The sequence below is a fragment of the Balaenoptera musculus genome, chromosome 1 (genome assembly GCF_009873245.2).
Source record: "Balaenoptera musculus isolate JJ_BM4_2016_0621 chromosome 1, mBalMus1.pri.v3, whole genome shotgun sequence".
Classification (NCBI taxonomy): domain Eukaryota; kingdom Metazoa; phylum Chordata; class Mammalia; order Artiodactyla; family Balaenopteridae; genus Balaenoptera; species Balaenoptera musculus.
This window is the reverse complement of record NC_045785.1, coordinates 161,178,434-161,198,178: the sequence shown is the minus strand read 5'-3', so window position 1 is coordinate 161,198,178 and position 19,745 is coordinate 161,178,434. Positions and strand designations below refer to the sequence as shown.

At 51.3% G+C, this 19,745-nt stretch overlaps 1 protein-coding gene across 1 annotated transcript in view; it reads right to left on the bottom strand.

Annotated features, from left to right (window-relative positions):
* PARP1 (poly(ADP-ribose) polymerase 1) overlaps positions 1 to 19,745 on the bottom strand; it is a 42,505-nt gene that overhangs the window by 5,468 nt on the left and 17,292 nt on the right. The window contains exons 6-17 of the mRNA XM_036867163.1: positions 18,813 to 18,929; positions 18,008 to 18,184; positions 15,398 to 15,542; positions 13,584 to 13,724; positions 12,652 to 12,894; positions 12,280 to 12,348; positions 11,958 to 12,090; positions 9,882 to 10,077; positions 5,683 to 5,811; positions 2,578 to 2,661; positions 979 to 1,101; positions 292 to 420 (exon numbers count right to left, since the gene is read on the bottom strand). Of these exons, the coding sequence (XP_036723058.1) occupies positions 292 to 420; positions 979 to 1,101; positions 2,578 to 2,661; positions 5,683 to 5,811; positions 9,882 to 10,077; positions 11,958 to 12,090; positions 12,280 to 12,348; positions 12,652 to 12,894; positions 13,584 to 13,724; positions 15,398 to 15,542; positions 18,008 to 18,184; positions 18,813 to 18,929 (1,686 nt within the window). The remainder of the gene's footprint in view (positions 1 to 291; positions 421 to 978; positions 1,102 to 2,577; positions 2,662 to 5,682; positions 5,812 to 9,881; positions 10,078 to 11,957; positions 12,091 to 12,279; positions 12,349 to 12,651; positions 12,895 to 13,583; positions 13,725 to 15,397; positions 15,543 to 18,007; positions 18,185 to 18,812; positions 18,930 to 19,745) is intronic.

Sequence of the window (19,745 nt, the reverse complement as noted above, 5' to 3'; positions counted from 1 at the left end):
GGGAAACACAAAACTTTAAGGCCCCACAAAAACAGGTCTTTACACTAAGTTGAGGCCTTGACTTGGAAGCCTGCCTCGCAAACAAGGTGCTTCTTTACAGGTGAAATGCTCTGAGGTTCTCAGAGTACCACAAGCAGCAACACCTGGGAACCTGTTAGGACGGTCAATCCTCGGACCCCAGGAATCTGTTTCAACAAGCTCTCCAGGAGATCCTGACGCACATTCAAGTTTGGGGACCACTGCTCTTGGGACGAAGGGTTTGGATGCTTCAGAAAGGGCAGGCCCTGTTACCATAATGTCAGTTTTGAGCTTCTCATAGTTGACATCGATGGGGTCCTTGCTGCTGTCATCAGAACCACCCCTGAGCAGACTGTAGGCCACCTCGATGTCCAGCAGGTTGTCCAGCATTTCCACCTTGGCCTGGAGGAACACAAGAAAAACCCTGAGCTAAGGACCAAGGTGAGGGAGAAAGACTCACCCAGGTAACGTCCAACACAGACAGTGAAGAGGTGCCTCCTAGCTGCTCAGGGACAGCCCGTCATCCGTTCACAGTGAACACTCCTAAGGATTTCTGGAATGCTAAGGAGGCTGGCTCTCTGGGGGAGAAGAGGCAGAAGCCACACGGTGATGGTAAGAACGGTCTTTCCTCTTGCACGCACTGGTTGACAGGTGGGGACTGATCACTGGCTCCCTTATGAAGCAGGCAGGGAAAGCAGGGAGGAAGACGCTCCCCCTCTCATAAGGCTCCTTTCCCCCGGATTGACGTGGTCCAGCAAGGGCAGGAAAAGCCAACCGTTCTACCCTGGGGCAGGCTCCCAATACGGGTAGAAACCCCACTTCAAAACGAGGGCCCAGTGGTGGGCCTCCGGCACTGGCCGCTGCCTTCAGGAATCAGGACACGGAGGGGCAGTGGCACGCGAGCACCACCCAGCCCTGCGGAGCCCGGGGCCCGGGGCCCCTGCTGAGCGTCGGTGCTACCTGCACGCTGTCTGGGCTGCTCAGGAGCGGAGGCTTCTTCATCCCGAAGTCGTGGGGGATCAGCGTGTAGAAGCGATTGGAGAGATCCAGGATCTGGGAGTCGCTGCTGCCCTGGGACACTGCCTTCAGGAGAGGGGACAGAGGGAACAGACTGAAGCAGCACTGAGTCCCCAGCACCTGGCTGGGCTTTCTCCTCTGGAAGCTGGGTGCTGCAGCCGAGTCCCGAGGCAGCCTGCGGTGCGCACGGGCCAGGAAACCTCCTTCCTGGGGTGTCACTCAACTGGGCGGTGGCAGGATCTCATCCTCAAACTGTGCGGCTTGGCACACACGGGGCTTCTCGTACACAACTTCACTTGTACAGAGAGCTGTGTAGTTACAGACACATAAACCTCCACCACTCCGCAAAACGTCACCTGCGGCATCTAGGTGGTGGGCTCATGGCTTTCAACTTTTTGTATGTTTGTAAACATTTCGTAATAAAATGCTGAAAGGGAGAAAAAAACCCCACTGCTATCAAATTCAGTCAGGCCCCTTTGGCCACTGACCTTCATCTGTAAGGTGGGGAATTCGTCTTTGGTGCCCCCGGAGGGCCAGGGCCAGGCACAGAAAGGCGAGCCCCTCCCTATGCTGCAATGCCAATCAGTGCTCTATGCAGAAGGTGCTCAGCAAATGCACAAAGCGGTGGAGGAGCTGCACTAGTCACTGCATACTTGGCAGGCACCCCAGGGGCCCACAGGACAGTAAAGAGGCAGCGACTCGGCACCCTGCAGGCACGAAGCTCCAAGTCTGCTTCTCACTGTGACACGGGCTTGTCCACACCATAAACCTCTGCCTGTGCTGCAGTTTGCTCTGTGCTATGGGCAAAGGACACCACCCCAGCCCCTCCATCTGAGCATTCTGGAACAGGAAAGAGCCTGGGCTGAGGAAAGCCTTTCAGGTCTCAGGCAGTGGGTAACGAGGAAAGGGGTCACTGCTCAGGACCGGCTGTAACCAGATTTAATTGCTACATTTCAGGGCCTCCTCTCCAGCACCAGCCAGAGCCCATCTCCCTGGTCCCACTTCAGCTTCCTGTGTGCTTTTCTTCTTTCACACGCCACTCCCAAATACAAGTGGAACCCTCCAGCCCCTTCAGGGCAGAGGCTTAAATCAGGCTCCGGGGACTGGGGGACGTTGGAGATGCTCAGCAAATTGATGGTGAATGAACATAAATGAAAGAAAGACAACATTTAACTTCCTATTTGATGATTTCCTAGTAACTGCAAAATAAACTCAGCTTCTCTTAAGGACACACAAAATAAAATCAGAACATTTTTATGAGGCAGGAGAATGAAATTCCTCATTAGGTGTATAGGGTGTTTACTGCATAGCTGATAACTGAAAACACCGCTAATTCATTAGTATTGCGACCATCTTTTTGCAAGTGGCAGGCACTTGTCATACTTGTTGAATTGAAAACATCTAAATCATCATGAATCAGTACGTCTATTCCAGGTAACCTTGAGTAAATGTACTGCTGCATGCTCTCCACCGCCCCCTGCCATGACAGGCCAGCCAGGAGACCCCCCGGGCAGCTGGAGGAGAGGTTGGACCCTCGCTTACCTGCTGGACCTCACTAAGGATGGAGTACGCAGCCTGGATCTGCCTTTTGCTCAGCTTCCCCAAGGGCATCTTCTGAAGGTCAATCTGAGGAGACAGGGGTATTTTTCCCTTTGAAAGCACTGTGCAGCGAGATGACGGGAGAGCCAGACCAAGCAGCAGCCCAGGCCTCCTGGGCCCTTACAGAAGCAGTCACAAGTCCTTCCGGTCCTCCCGGGGAGACCCGGTGACCCAGCTCCACAGGCTCTGCAGCCTCGCCCCCAGTGCAGGGGACAGGAGTCTGTGAGGGAAGATTCCGGCTCACTGCATTTACGGCAGGGATAAGCCAAGCAGGGCTCGCCCACCCCTGCACTCAGCCTGAAACAGCCCCACGCTTCTGGAAGAAGGTGACACAGCAGGACTCCCATCTAATTCCAAAGTGAGGACGAAGGTGCACCCTCCCTGGGGTCTCAGAGCCAAGGCCATTCCCACCCGGAAACTAAGAACCATAAAGCAGTGAAAATGATTTTTAAAAGGACACACTCCTGAACACACATGCTTATACCAAATCAACAGTGTGCCCTTCCAGTCAGTCACCCCACAGGTTAAACACCTGTCCCTACGACAGTGCTGCTCGCAATACCCTGGGAACCAGCATCCAGGGAGGCGGCAAGCGGGCTGCCGCGGCAGAAGCATGAACTCTGGGGGCCGAGGTCTGGTCGCCAGCTAGCGAGCGAGGCACCCGCTCCCTGTGGCAGTGACCTGCCCGAACGCTGGCTCGGCCCCTCTCCCGCCTCAGTGCCGCCTGGGGCCCCTCACTCTGAAACCTGAGCCACTGTCTCCAGGATTGTTCCCAGTGGACCCTCTGAGCTCCCGGCCCCAGGACTGCACCTTGCCCATCTTGACATCTCCAGCACCTGCAGGGCCTGGAACAAAGACTGAGCTGGACAAGCACTTGAGAGATGAGACCACTATGCCGATTAAATGAAATAGGATGTGAAAGTGCTCACAGCCCATCAGGAACCAATCAGGGGCCAGTGGTGACAGCGTCTAATGACGACAAGCTATGGCACGTCAGCGTCTCTGTACCCTCCGTACTGTCCATCCCCAGGGGAGAGCTGGTTTCTGGGAGGAGTTAAACAGTTGGCGCTCAGTCCGGGGAAGAAGGTGGATAATGTACTTTGAGCCAAGACCACAGTAAAATAAAAGAACAGAGTGACCTTAGCATGGACCGTGAGTTGGCTCGAAAGCAATTCTAAAGAAGGAACTCCGGAAGATGCTCTGACCAAGGGCAGTGTGACCAGAGGGAGAGCACATGCTCTGAGGGGAGCGATTTCCCTGAGCTGTCTCATTTTGGTGTTTATTTAAAAAAAGACCTGGTCTCTCTAACCGACACCCTCAACACACACACAAAGGCCACAAGAACAGGAACAGGGCTCAACCAACACAAGCTGCCTCCACTCCCGACTGTGGGCTGGGGGCAGGGGCTCCACAGCAGCTGCGTTTAGGGAGAAAGTGAAAAGTGGGAGAGATGCCTTGGGGTCAGGGCCCTGAGAGCCACAGCTGCAGCCAGAGGGAGCCTTCTAGAGATGTAGCCCGGACTCTGGATACAGCACACACCCTCCCAGCCTCGGCTGGGACTCTGCTCTGGGCTCAGGACTCACCTGCCTCACAGGGAGCGCTCAGTTCCCCTGGGTACCATGTTTACTCATCTACCTGGCCACCCAATCCCACGTAGAGCCCATCAGGCTGGGAGTGGGCGCCCCACCCTCCGCATTCTCAACACAGCCTGCCTTCCAGCAGCAGGCCCCTGGCCCTCTGCTTCCTGCTAATCAACTAGTTCCCTGTCTTGAGTGTAAAACAAGCTAAAAAAAAAAAAATGTCATTTTCACAGAAAGAGACTGGGTCTGATCACAGTTGATAAATTCTATGAATCACAGATAAGCCACAGCACAGGAAGCCGGAAATGACACGTGGGACATTTCTTTTGAAACGTTAATGAAACGAAGATGCCTCCTGCCCTCCTCCCCGCCTCCCCGCACGTCTCTCTGCCAGCATTCCTGGTGAGCCCACCCACAAGCTGTTCAAACTAGTCAGACCTCCCAGACAGAAGTCGGGTTGTTTATCTGTTTGAACAAGATGTCCGTACAAGCCCTGGCTATCTTCAAACCCATTAGGGGTTTCCTAGGAGGTGACCCAACACTCTGTTTTCTAACAACAGTGGAGCCTGAGCAGTCCTGCCAGGCTGAGCTCCAGACAGGGAGATACGGGCTGAGGAAGAGAGGCTGCCAGTGGTTTATACCACCCAGATTTGTCCCGCCCCCCTCCAAGGCTGCCTGGAGCCTCTGGGAAGGCCCTGGGAAGAAGCAGGGAGGGAGCAAGCGGCGAAGGGGCGTAATGCCCAAGGCCGATCTGCAATTCTTGCTCTCTCTGCTGGTCCCTGCTTGTTTTTCAGAGCAGCCTGAAGCTTCTGGGCTCGGTGGCTGGAGAAGAGGGGAGAGTCTGTTTGCCAGCCAGATACCAGCAGCGCCTGGATGACCTCTGTGGGAATTGCCCCTTGGGTCAGCACTCAAGAGCTCTGATGCCAGAGGCAGCAAGAACAAGGGGCCCTTCTGCACCCATTTCCCAGGGAAACAAACTGAAAACGCCTGGCCTTGGCCAGGGTCCCCGCCACTTTTCCTGGACAAAAACATTTCCATCACCCCCATCCCACCCAGCCCAATCTCTTCTTAAAAACAGCTGGTATGAATTTTATCTGATGAAGCAAGTGCCAGAAGCTCTCTGCACTTCTGTCAGTGCTGGTTACAGCAGTTCTTTTACTGTAAGTGGGCCGTGTCTTGGACTTCCCATGACAGCTCCAGGTGGCCCGCTTGGTTGGGCCACAAAAGACCATGTCCACACTCCATCATGGCAACAAGGGGAAAAGTGCAAGTGGGTCTAGGGACCCAGGGGACAACACACCATCTATTTCACAGCAGGCCAACGATCCTCTGCAAAAGAGCAAGCACCCCGGGCCTCAGAGCTCCTGCATGTCTCAGGCTGAAGACCAGCCACCAAACTCGCTGCCAGCTCGGCACTCAAATCATCAACCCCAGCAAACGCTCACAAATAAAACGAAAGTGCAGTAACCTCATACTCCACCATGGCTTTCTTCATACTTTCCACATCAAAGATCATCTTAATGAGGTCCTGCACTGGCTTGGGGAGCTTGGACTTGGTGCCAGGGTTTACCGTCAACTTCTTTACTGCCTCTTCATCCTTTAGGGAAAAAGAAAATCAGGAAGGGACACAATTAAACAACCCAAGCAAAGTGGTGGTGGTGTTTGGCAGAGAAAGGACACAGGACGGAGTGCCACCAGCCAAAATAAAAAAAAAAAAGCTGTTAATCAAAAAGGTTTGGCATTAGTTGCCAGGAGAGGCATATATGAGTGTGTACAGGATCAGATACTTCCTGTGCACCCCTCCAAGTCCTCTTGGCTGCTCCAGATTCTTATTCTAGACGCCACTGAAGCATCCAGCTCTGTACAGGCAGACCCGCAGACACCCACACTCCCCTCATGCCCTCACCTCCTCCCTCACTGCCTCCCATGCCGGGGCTGCTGGTGCCCTGGGACTGGGAACCTGCCCGGGGCCCACTCATGCCCAACCTGGAAGTGCTGGGCAGCTATAAGGGTGATCTTGGACCCAGGGGACACTGGACTGATGGACAAATCTTGTCTCCTTTCTTCTCTTGCCCTGCCTCCCCCAAGACTGAATCCACACAGCCTTCTCTATAGTGCCAGAGGACCAAGCTAACAGTCCGACTTCCTGCCAGGCAGCTTGACAGTGTTAAAGCGCATCCTAGCATCAACCCTCCCAAGTCTGCACCTCTCACCCCTGTTCCCTGGGATTGCTCTTCCTAATATTCTACTAGCACAGGCCTTTACCCCTGCCATCTGGGGAATCCAGGCTGAGCCAAGACCCGGCTATACGGAAAACGCCTTAACCCTTCTCACTTTTGAACCCACAAGGGCAGGGACTATGACCATCACGGTGTCCCTAACAGCTAACGGTGTTTGGTATTTGTTTTGAATGAAGGTAACTGGCATTGGGCCTTGAGCCTGGAATCTGCTTGGCTTAACAAAGCTGCAGAGAGGAACCTGTGTGCTAGTGTTCAGGGCTGCTGCTGTCAGGGGCACAATACACCTACTCTTAATGCTGAAACACAAGTTTTCAACACAAGTCTTAAATGCATTCTTATCCTCTAGCTCAGTGGTCCCCAATCTTTTTGGCACCAGGGACCGGTTTTGTGGAAGACAATTTTTCCACGGACTGGGGGTGGGGGGATGGTTTCAGGATGATTCAAGCGCATTACATTTATTGTGCACTTTATTTCTATTATTAGTACACTGTAATATATAATGAAATAATTATACAACTCACCATAATGCAGAATCAGTGGGAGCCCTGAGCTTGATTTCACTTGCCACTCATTGATAGGGTTTTGATATGAGTCTGCAAGCAACTGATTTATTATTATGGTCTCTGGGCAGTCAAACCTCTCTGCTAATGATAATCTGTATTTGCAGCCGCTCCCCAGCGATATCATCACCGCCTCAGCTCCACCTCAGATCATCGCGCGTTAAGGAGCGAGCAACCTAGATCCCTCGCATGCACAGTTCACAGTAGGGTTCGCACTCCTACGAGAATCTAACGCTGTCGCTGATTTGATAGGGTGGAGCTCAGGCGGTAACGCGAGCAATGGGGAGCGGCTGTAAATAGAGATGAAGCTTGGCTCCCTCGCCTGACGCTTACCTCCTGCTGTGCGGCCCGGTTCCTAGTAGGTACTGGTCCGTGGCCCAGGGACTGGGGACCCCTGCTCTAGTTATAACTTCATTGAAGGCAAACTATCAGTATGTTAAAAAGCCTTATTTAAATACATATACTCTGTGACCTGGTAGCTCAATCTCTAATGATAACAAGCACAGAGATAAGTATATCAGCATCATTATAGCAAATACCTGGAAATAATCTAAATATCTAATTGGGGCATGGGAGAGTGTTGTTTGGTAAATTACAAATAATGGCCACCCACAGGATGGAATTCTATACAGACTTAAGAAATGATGCTCTAGTTCAGTGCAGTTTAATACAGTAGTCACTGGTTTTGACATGTGACCACTCTGAATTGAGCTGTGTTGTAAGAGCTAAAAATATACCAGCTATCAAATATTCAGTTAAAAAAAAAAGGTACAAATATCTCAATGATATTAATATATCAAAATGATAGTATTTTGGACATTCTGGGTTAAATACATAACTGGTATTAATTTCATTGTTTCATTTTGCTTTTTAAAATGCAGCTACTAGAATATTTAAAATTGCCTAAGTGGCTGCCTATCTCTCTCTGTTGGACAGCATTGCTCTAGAAGACATGAGGAAATGCTCCTAGAACAGTAAGGCCAAAAGCTGGTGGTGGCAACACATTATGTAAAGAAAGACTCCAGTGTTACAGTGGAGAAAAGTAGCTGTGAAGTGAAAGAAGTATATAAAGACATATACCATGATTTTAATTCTTTGTGCCTCTGTCTTTCTCAAAATTTTCTAAAACAAATACAGTTGACCCTTGAGCAACTCAGGGACTAAGGGCATTAACCTTCTGTGCAGTTGAAAATCCGAGAATAACAGAGTTGGTCCTCCATATTCCTGGCTTCTCCCTATCCTCAGTGCTGCATCCGTGGATTCAACCAACCACAGATTGTGTGGAACTGTAGTATTTGCTAATGAAAAAAATTCCACATGTAAGTGGACCCATGCAGTTCAAACCTGTGTTGTTCAACTGTATATATTTTTGAAATGGGAAAAATAAACTCAGTAGGGGGCACTGCTGAGTTAGACCAAGTCTGTGCAACGCTAAACTCCAAGTTCTCCACCTCAACATTATATAAGAGCTAATTTCTATTTTTAATGGTGGAGCTCATGACACTCTCTATAAACTAAAGAATTCCCCCTTTAAGACATGTTAGGGCTCAAAAATTTGGAATTAAATCTGTACCATCTACAAATCTCTTTCTTTCTGCAAAATAAGTGTGCACCACCCCCCATTATAAAAGCAGTAAGTTTTCATATAAAAACAAGGTGCGACTTCCCTGGTGGCACAATGGTTAAGCATTTGCCTGCCAATGCAGGGGACACGGGTTTGATCCCTGGTCCGGGAAGATCCCGCGTGCCGTGGACCAACTAAGCCCGTGGGCCACAACCACTGAGCCTGCGCTCTAGAGCCTGCGAGCCACAACTACTGAAGCCCACGTGCTGCAACTACTGAAGCCTGCGCACCTAGAGCCCGTGCTCTGCAACAAGAGAACCCACCTCAATGAGAAGCCCGCCCACCGCAAAGAAGAGTAGCCCCCGCTCGCTGCAGCTAGAGAAAGCCCACGTGCAGCAACGAAGACCCAACACAGCCAAAAATAAAAATAAATAAAATAAAAACAAGGTAAGCATTTTGTCAAAACCAATGGCCACAAGTATCAGCCAAGAGACAACGGAAGGCTGTCTGGTAATATATAGGCAGATGGTCAAGCAACAAATATAAATAATGGGAAATTATTAGGAAATAATTTGGGACTAAAAACTGGGACCTACTGGAGCACGTCAAATCACTATAATTCTATCTTGATGATAAAGCAAGTCACGTGATCTATGATTCAACATAGCTTCAGATAAGAAACCACCTGGAATCTGTGAATTACTCCCTGTTGTGTTTAGGGAGCAACTTCAAAGACTGTTTCTCCTTGACAGTCTTACAAATGCTCACACTGTTCTCATCTAAGCGCCATCTCATATTTCACGGTGTAGATTCTATTCATGAAAGGGTGCTGGATTTTATGAAATGCCTTTTCTATGTTTACTAGGATGACTGTGTGGCTTCTGTCCTTTATTCTATTCATGTTGTATTACATTGACTTGACTTGCACGTTGAACCAACCTTGCATTCCTGGGATAAATCCCACTCAGTCATGGTGCATAAATCCTCATGTGCTGCTAGATTCAGTTTGTTAGTATTTTGTTGAGGATTTTGCATCTATATTTATAAGGATATTGGACTGGAGTTTTCTCGTGATGTCTTTGTTCGTCTTTGGTATCAGGATAATACTGGTCTCACATAATGATTTGAAGAGTGTTCCCTCTTCTTCTCTCTTTTTTGAGAAGTTTATGAAGCACCAGTATTAATTCTTTAAACATTTGACAGGATTCACCAATGATGCCATCTGATCCATGGCATGTTTTTAAAAGAACAGTGTCCCTTCCTTTTACCAGAACTAGAAGGTGTAAGAGCATTAAGTGATTACCTGGCCATAGTCAATCTCCAGAGGGTAGAACTTTTTGGGATATTTTGTGAAGTTTTTGGAGTGCCAGGCATTCCCGGTTTTCTCTTCATATAATTTCGTAAACTGCTCAATGGCATCCTCCTTGGATGGCATCTGCTCCAGTTTGTTACTACCAATTACCGTGCCCACGCGGCCCCAGGACCTGAATATCCAATACCTGTGGGAGGAGAGGAGGAACATCAGATACAAATTCATGGGTCAGCCTGTTGTATTTCAGAATGAGTTTCCCTTCCCTGCCATTCCCCTTGAGGGAGAAACAACTGCAAACACCCCAAAATGATGGTGACTGACAAAGAGGAACAAAAGGAACTGGTATTACAATGAAGGACCTTTATTTTACTCTTATTAAACTGAGCGTTGTAAGTTTAAAGTAATTAAAAAATGCCCTTCCAAATCATATTGGCAAATGGGCTATAAAAAGTACCAAAGAACAGGTTAACCTTGGATCTGGCAGCCTAAATTGAGGAGTAAATCCTGAGGCCTACAGACCTTCACGTAAGAATATCCAATTCTCTTCCCCAAAGAAACACGGCAAGTAACACTTGGAAGTCATGCGCTCAAGGTGATGCAACCATCAACGACATGTATTAAAAATAATGAAGAACCTTTGGCTCAGATCAGAGGCTGAGATGTGATGAAATGGGAGGGGGTGGGTCACTGGCCTGCAGGGTCAGCCACCTACAGACCCAGCTAGCATCTTCAGTTTCTATCTCAATCTAGGGCCAAGTCTTGGGTACCCTGCGGGCTGTGCTGCCTAGCTTTGGGCGAGGTCATTTTTCTTAGTGGAAATCATGCATAAGTTAAATTTTACATCACAATAAACACAGATATATCGGAAACCCTGAAAGATTCGGATGCATTTTAAAAATAAAACCAGAGATTTCAAAGAAGATTTGGGGCTTCCTGCTGTTTTTTTGGGCTACTGCCCAGAGAAATACAAATTCATTCTCTGCTGGGTTATTTCCCTCTGGAAATGTTTGGAAGACACCATGCTGACCTATCCTGAAAAAAACCTTCTGACTCTAACAGCCCACATTGTCCTTTCCCTCTAAAAACCAATAAATCTAGGCCACCAGAATAACGCCCATGTCCAAAATCACCATTAGAATTTGCTTGCTGGAGGTGGACAATTCTGTTCTCATTCGCCTGTTGTTTAACACACTCTGGCACTCAGCACATTTCCACAAAAACCCTATCCCTTCTCCTGCACTCCAATACACATCTAGCTTTTGGAAGGTATGTTTTACAAGCAAGATACCCTACTTTGACCTTCAAATCTCCAACAAGAGTAGGTAGTAAACTAAACGACACAGGATTTTATTTCTTCAGAAATTCTAAGTAGCCACACAGATACTGTGTGCTCTTTTAAGGGTCACTTCTGACATTCACATTTTCAATGCAAGGTTTGGTGAGAAGCTGAAGGGATGTGAAGAGCCTGAGCCTGCCACTGCCTACAACCTGCGTCTGGCCAAGATGCACCGGGCGCTGACTGTATCCCCCGGGGGCTGCCACTCTCACAGGGGTTTGCCTTTTAACGAGGAAAGCTTTTTCGATCTCCTAGAGTTCCAATGTGTAAATTGTTTTCATTTGCTAAAAAGGAAAGGTCAGTTTAATATATGAAAGGGCTTTCCCCCCCACCCTTAGAACTTAACACACCTTCCCCACTTACATACAGCTCCTGTTCTGTGCTGGCTGCAATGAGGGCCCATTGACTTGGCAGAGAACTGCCCCTACTAGAAAAGTGTGCGTGGCCAAGCCAGCCCAGCCCCTCAGCACCCCAGAACTGGCTCTTACCTGCCTCCACTATGTTCAAAATAAAACATACAAACAGATGCAAACCCAAGCGCCTTTAGTAACTGGGGAGCCCGAGGGAACGCTGATGAGTGAGGACAGAAAGGCTGTCCGGGGCGAGGGCCTCTTCCCTCCCTCACTGCAGGCCTCACGACGCACCCATGCCCTTCATGAGGCGGCTGGCTCCCCAGGAGCACCGAGAGCCTCTCAGCACAGCTCTGCTAGCCGCTCCCGCCCCCGGCGCACCTGCTCTCTCTGTCATCCTCCAGGAGCTGCAGCTTGTAATAGGAGTTGGTTCCCTTAACGATGTCCACCAGGCCGAGGGTGGCGCTGAAGACCTTCCCGCCTTTCTCCAGGACGTGTGCGCTGTGTTCCAGACCTGTCACGGACAGAGCTCCTGTGACGATTCCCACAGGGAGAAGGGGGTCTGCAGGTTCCCCACAAGACGTGTGCGCTCTCAGGACCGGGGAGCCTTGAGGCTGGGGGGCGAGGCGCGGCCCTGTCCCACGTGGTTTCCCTCACCCAACGGGGTGCCCACAGCTCACTCTGCTCACTCCCGCTTCCTTACCAGAATCAGGGTCGACAGCTGCTCCTCCTTTAAGAGTTAATTTCATTCTCTTTTCAGATTTGTTGGTACCTTGGAAGGGGATAGGGAAATGCAAACATTAGATTAAAAATAAATAAAAAGTAAGGGGAAGGTGGCAGGCAGGGCGAGTGGGTCACCTTCACCTGTGTCAGATGTCAACATGGCATCTGTACGCTGCCTCGCACCATCCTGCGCCCAGGGAAAACGAATGAGAAAACTGGTGTGGGCAGCGTTCAACAGACCATTTGGGCGCCAATGGAGAGGCTGTGCGCAGGCGGACCTGGCCAGCCTGGCAGAGGCCACGGCCCCCGGCGGGATGGGGCCACGGCAGGGCGGGGCAGCTCGGGGCCTCACCTTCCTCCTTGACGGGGCCCTTGCTCTTCTTGGAGAGCACAGCCCCCGACTTCCCTTTTGGGGCCACGGCTTCAACAGGCTCCGCCTTCACCTCGGTCCCCCAGGGGGACAAGAGGTGGGTTGAGAGCAACTCCTGAAGGCTCTTGGTCGAGGCGGAGATGTCCTGGAGGAAATCCTCAGACACGACGCGGACGTTAGCTTCTTTTACTTCCTCCATCTTTTTATTCATCTTGTCTACCTCCTCTGTTCAAATCGGAGGGAAAGAACTTTGAAATCTCAAATCACTACACAGTTATTACTTGCTGGGTACTTCCCAACCCTCGTCACCCACAGCTCTCCTCTCCTTCAAGATCTAGTGCTTGGGGCCTTGGTTCATTTCGACAATCGTCTCTCACCAGCAACATCCCCCTTTTTCTAAGGTGTGATGAGTGAGAGCTGCTTTCTCCAAACCCTTCTACAGAACGAGATGTTAACAGGTATTACACAGAGAAACGAAGTCAGATTCACATGGGAAGAGCGGTGCACTGTTTTCTGGCCTTGGAGACTTACAATGGTCGTCGGCATATTAAGCCTGCAAAGAAACCTGTTCACCTTTGTTTAACTCTGCATTTTCCAAACCTGCTTAAGCTGCGAACTTTTTGTCTGGAGGCAAACCTACCAACATCTTGTGAACAAGGTGAGAAGAGTAGGCTACAGTCTTTACTTGGGAGTTTTAGATACGTGAATATAGACCACAACACGGAGCAGCAATGCCAAGTACAAGTGCCCACATCCCTTTACAGAGAACCTGAACAATGCCAGCGATGATAAGAGACACATTTTTGGGGTCCCTCTGTGTGTCAGACACTGCGCTCGGCACTTCACCTCATTTAATTCTCAACACAACCACAAGAGACAGGGATCCCTCTGGTTCACAGGCAGATTGAACTCACTTTTGGTACTGATGCACAGGGAGGCCTTGTTGGCGGTCCCCGTCAACTTCCCCCCGAGTTTCTCGATTGTGGCCTTCACTTCGTCCTTGTTCTGGGACAGTTTCCCAAGAGTCAGGATCTTCATGTTGGATAACGGCTTGTCTGGGATGGGAGAAAAGGATCACTAGGCAGGGCTGCTGCCCGGGGTGGAGGGTGGGAGCAGGAGACCAGGCGGCAGCTCCCAGGGAAAAGCCAGACCGGCTGCAAGGCCCTCAAATGGCCTCAGCACCCTCTTTGATCAGGGAGAAAGGGATCTCCTTGAGGAGAAGTCTACGTAAACAGAAGAAAAGAGTAAGAGTAGCAGGAAAGCAGAGGACAGGACAGCAACCTGTACCCAGTCCTCAGCACTGAAAGGACCGGCCAGGGAGAAGCCCTGCACTGACACTTCTCCACAGCAGGCCTCGAGCAGAGGCGGCCGGGGGCGCCCTGGGTCTGCTCCACAGACAGACGAGGAAGGACCAGGAGGCTGGCCAGAGGGTGGGACGCCGGGGTCGTGTGAACTCCCAATTCCTTCTGTCATTCTGTTCCCACCCCATGCCTAAAAGCAAACGACAGTTCTCACAGGATGCTTATTAATCAACCCCATTAAAAAAACTAGCCTTGGGGAATTCCCTGGCAGTCCAGTGGTTAGGGCTCCGCGCTTCCACTGCAGGGGGCATGGGTTCGATCCCTGGTTGGAGAGCTAAGACCCTGCATGCCGTGCGGCGTGGCCAAAAAAAAATTAAAATAAAATAAAATTAAATTAAAAAGTAGCCTTGTCCACGGCAGTCACTGAAAGCTTTGGTCAGCTTGACCACACTGAGCTGAGAGAACTGATTCAGGCACCAAGAACCCTGGCATTTTAGGTATTTAGCACTGACCACGGCCAGAAAGACCTGGGTCAGGGGTGTGCCTTCTGTTTGTTGCAGACGGGAACATACAGAGCTGGTTACACACTTCCACGAGAGATGCTGTGGGGAGGAGTCCTTTAAGCTGTCCCTGTGAGGGAGAACAACTAGGGATACCCGTAGGGTTTAACTGAAAGTTGGCCGAGGTCTCCGCAGGGAACGGAATCACTTAGCTGTGAACTGCAAGTGAGGGGAAAGCAGAAGGGACCCTCAGGGCAGGGCCCGGACGTCGACCCCGCCTGGCCCACCACACGTGCTCTTGGACCCAGGCTGCAAGCAGCAGGGTGAACTCGGGATGACCGCCCACACGTCCCCTCCCCAGAGGATGGAGGGAGGTCACTGCTGGGCTCACGTTCACGGAAGAATCCTCATCCTCCAGCCAGCATACGGTGGCCGTAACCATTAGACTACGCCACATGTCCCTGAGTAAACAAAGACAGCAGTATCTTCTGCCACACAAACACAAACTCATCTCACTGTCTTTGTTGGTGTGGAGTATTTCTCGCTGACACTGATCACAACACGTACGGCAGGTCTCTGCAGGCGACAGAGACCCAGCATCACATCAGGCTCAGGATGACTGGTGAGGGCACGGCTGCCCGGAAGCACGAAGCTGAGCCCTGGAACGCTGCTCTGTAGCGTAGCGCAGTCAGGCAGGAGGGTCTGAATGCCCCTCGCAGGTAACTGTCTCCCTGGCCTTTCTCAGAAGCCCCCTCCCCAACCTACCTCCTCCTGCTGGGGGTGGGATGGGGAGAACAAGGGCAGAGCTTCCCCCCAGAATCAGCCAGCAAAGAACCCAGACAGACACCCTCCCCACCCTAAGCTCAGGGCCCCAGTCCCCGCCCCCCGCCCCCCCGCCCCCCGCCCGAGGCTGGCCCGGAGCTGCACCTGGGGGAGCGGAGTTCACAGTGGCGGGCGCTGAGGCTGCAGAGGGCAGGGGTGCTGCCGCCAGCGGGGCGCTGGTCTCTGGGGGGAATATACGGTCCTGCTTTCTGATCTTCAATTTCTTGAGGTAAGAGATTTCTCGGAATTCCTAAGGAGTGTAAGTTTTAGTTAAGAAACCAGTTCTCCCTTGAAATAACCACCCGATAGAGAAAAGAACTTAAGAATGTTTTTCTTCTTACGATAAAGAATAACACAAAATAGCAAAATTTGAGGCTTTTAGTACGAAACACAGTATTACTGCTGATATGGTGCTTATTTGCAGTACTTCTACATTTATAATACAGTTGGTATTGTGATGTTTGAAGAGAAAAAATATTTTCCTTAAAAAAACAAAAACAAAACAAACAAAAAAACCCAGTTGATAATCTGGTCAGGGAACCACTGCTGGAACCTGATTACAACCCCCAGGCCTCATTCTGGAGTTGTTCCCCTCAAGAATGAAGAGGCCTCTTCCTGGGGTCGTATGTCCATTCCATGACCAAAAGCCCCCCCAGACTCCTCAGAGCCTGGGAGAGAGATTATGACCCGAAAGGAAATCAGGGTAATTCCCTTCCCTTCCTAGAAGAAAGGACCGTGAATGCAGGGAGCCCATCAACAGTCAGTGTTCAATATTAACTCTGCCGCCAGCACGGTCCACCTGCATTCCAGGCGATTCACAATGGGCTGTGCTCTAAGTGGTCACTCAATAAACATCACATACACCAGGCTCAGGGACCAGGTCCCTACCCTCCTAAGCCTTCTTCCCATCAAGAAACAGCCCCTCCCTGCTAGATCCATGGTCAACGACTGCCTGCTGGATAAAACGTATGCTGGGCATCTAACACAGTGCCACACATCACAGTGAGTTTAGAAAAAGTTTCTGCCTTTGAGAAAGGAGCTCAGCCTTGACCGACAGTCAGATATACGAAGGCAACTTCTACATAGGAGCTAGCTTCTAAACCAGAGGCGTGCTGAAGCGATGCAATACTGGGAATGCTGGGAGGGCTCCTCGGAGGCAGTGACCTGCAATACTGGGAATGCTGGGAGGGCTCCTCGGAGGCAGTGACCTGCCAAGTCAGGGGCAGGGAGAGGGAGGGAGGGAGGGAGGGAGGGAGAGGGAGAGAGAGAGAGAGAGAGAGAGAGAGAGAGAGAGAGAGAGAGAGAGAGAGAGAGGGTGAGTGTGTGTGTGTGTGTGTGTGTGTGTGTAGGGGTGGTGTGAGTGGTATGTGAGGAGAAAAAAGGTGGCAGAAAGAGGGGTTGCAGAAGGTAGCTGGAGCCAGATCATGGAGGGCTTTGGGGGAGGGGAGTTCAAGCTAAGGAGGTGACCGTGATTCTGTGATCCAAGCCCCTGGGGGCAGCACAGTCCCTACCCATGGTCTGTAAATCCATGAATTTGCATGGGCAGCAAGCACTGTCCACCTGACAAAATGTCTTGCACCTGTAGGTACCGTTTTAAAATAACCCTTTAAAAATACACATAGATGCAGTGCAACTGACATATAAAATACTAAATAGTTCATATCACGATCTTACTTTTTCCTAACCTAAGATATTAAAAGGGATACAAATACCACAAACGGGCCTGTAACAATGGCATTCTCAGAAAAACTGGGAAAATATTTCTAGAAGAAATGGGGAATCACTCTAAGGTTTTAAGGGTGGGGAAAGGACAAGGTCAGACTTGTTGTAGAGCAACCGAGCAAGCAGAAGTATAGAGATACGTATACAGTAATTATGGTAGTGAACAGAGAAGGCAAGGAAAGAATGAGTGGAAGGGGCAAGCGGGAAAGTGGAGTTCAGCTCTGGATGCTGAGGTGGTAGTGCCACCAGGACCCACAAGCAACAATTATGGAGCGCTTACTATGTGCCACTGGTCCAAATGCTCAACCACCCGGGGAGAAGGCACGGGCGATGAGGGAACTTGACGGACATCAAATCCCAAGCCCAGGGAGCCCACGACAGCCCCAGGTGGTGGGGCGCCAGCTCGCACCGAGTCTGAGGGCACGGGAGAGTCCTTCCAGCAGCAAGCCCCCCAAGACACTGCTGGCTCCCCCAACAGCGCGGCTCCTAACAAGGTCCCCCAACTGAGGTTTTTTACATTCTGAGAATTCAAGAGAGAGAGAGAGATCAACAGGAGACGTGAACTCTGGACCCAACTCCCCATCTAGCTCCAAGGCAAGGAAATGTCTTGCTCTGAGAAACACTCTCCCATCATAAAGGCAGGAATTACCATTTGTTCACCACCATGTCCCTTGTGCCCAGAACAGTGCCTGGCAGGGGGTAGGCACTTGATAAACAGAAATAAAAGTAATTCACAGTCTTTGCAAGCAAGATTTTACACCAGTTGGACAAACCTGTGCTCCAGTTGGAAGTGCTTTGGTACTACATCTGTGTAGTTTGTAAATGTACAGAACCAAGGACATAATTCTATAATCTGATTATGACGATGGCCTCGATGTAAAGAGGTCTGAGAAACTCTGCTCTGCAGTCGTGGTGACCTGGCGTGTGGACAAGCCCAGAAGACGGGACCAGGTTTTTCTGCAAATATATCACAGGATCCACACCCCCACTTACCTTTGGGGTCACCCAGTCCTTCCGGTTGGGCGTCTGTGTCTTGACCATACACTTGGTCCAGGCAGTGACATCCCCGGTACAGTAATAGGCATCGCTCTTGAAGACCAGCTGGCCTGAGCATTCCTCGCAGGGAAGGAGGGCACCGAACACCATGCCGTCGGCCACTCGGTCCAAGATCTGAAGCCAGTGAAGAAGAGAAGCAAGTCAAGGAGGAAAGGAGCAGCTACAGGAGAGGACGTTTACCAATGTGGGATGAAGAATCTGCACGGACTCCACTCGCTAAAAAAGAAGGGAGGGACTGCCCTGAGGTTCCTAACATTCCCCGGAGAAGGTGGTTTACAGTTGGAGCTTGCATTTTTGTGCTTTATGAGACCTTATTTCCATGCCTGAGGGGTTCCTGCAGCTCCCCTTTCCCTCGGTGACTTAGAAGTAAAGGGAGGACCCAGAACATCCACTGTTTCTGCGCCAGAGGGAAGGCAGGGCAGGGCCTGCAGGGGAGACAGCCCTCGCAGCCCTCGGGGAGTCTGTGAGACGAAGGCAGCAGAGAGGGCTCCTCGGGCCAAAGCTTGTGGCATGAACGCACGAGGCAGATGTGCAGCCCACCTCGGTCCTTGAGCGCCTGCCCCTTCCTGCCCCGCAAACGGCGACCTCGATGGCGATGACCATGCAACATGACTACGGAATTTCACTCCCAATTACTACCAGCAGGTGTTCACCCGGAGGGCCTCCCACACTCCACCGGGACAGTCACCACGCACGGCCTGGCCGCTCGGCTCCCGGTGCCCGTAACACAAGGGCAGCTCACCGCCGACTCCCCGGAGGGCACTTGTTGCTTGTTGAAGATGAGCAGCTCTTTCAGGTCATTCGTCGAACACGCTTTCTTTAGCTCGTCCTTGATGTTCCAGATCAGGTTGTTCTGGGCCTGTGCACGAGAGCCAGCAGCTGAGAGACCAGCCCTTCTCAAAGGAAGAAACCCAACTGGAGGAAGACTCCACCCTGGCTCGCTTCTGCCTCTAGTCACAGCCCCGCGCTCAGCTGAGCTGCCCCGGGGCTGCCGCATCCCCAGGACTGTGCTCCCAGCTCGCGGCCGCGGTGTCGGCCTGGGGCGCGGGTGCTCAGGGAGGGCCGAGGCAGGTGGGGAGGCCACGGCCCAGGCGCCGGGGTCCCCGGAACCAGCCCCCCAGAGACAAATCCCAGGACACACAGGAACGCGCCCGAAGCACCAGGTTCATCTGCCCCAGCACCTGGCCCCCAAGGGAGGAAGGGGCGGCTCCTCGACAACCTGAAAGCGAGCAGCAGGGGCAATCCCCAAACACCTCCCACCTCCTCAATCCTCAGAATCGCGGAGGAACAGACTTAAGCTCCTCTGAAGACGGAACTTTAAACCTCAGTGGTAATATTCATGCAGCGCCTACTCTGCGTGGGACACTTTTCACGCCATCGCACGCACTCTCACGACCACCTTGGCCAGCAAGACAGTAGCCTCCCGACGTCAGAGGCAGGGCAGGGAAGAGCTTCCTCCTGTCTGAGGGTGGTGGGCGAGTTACTCACGACTCAGTCTCAGACCCCACCACCTCTGCAAAACATGAAAATGCCGGCCCTCTCTGCACCGAGCGAGGAGGAGTTTAACTCGCTTGACGACAACTGTCATCGCACACACGCGCCCTTTCCCAGCCTCTGAAAGGGCCTCTCAATAACATCCTTGCCTGCAGCGCCACGTGCTGGGCCACTGGTGACG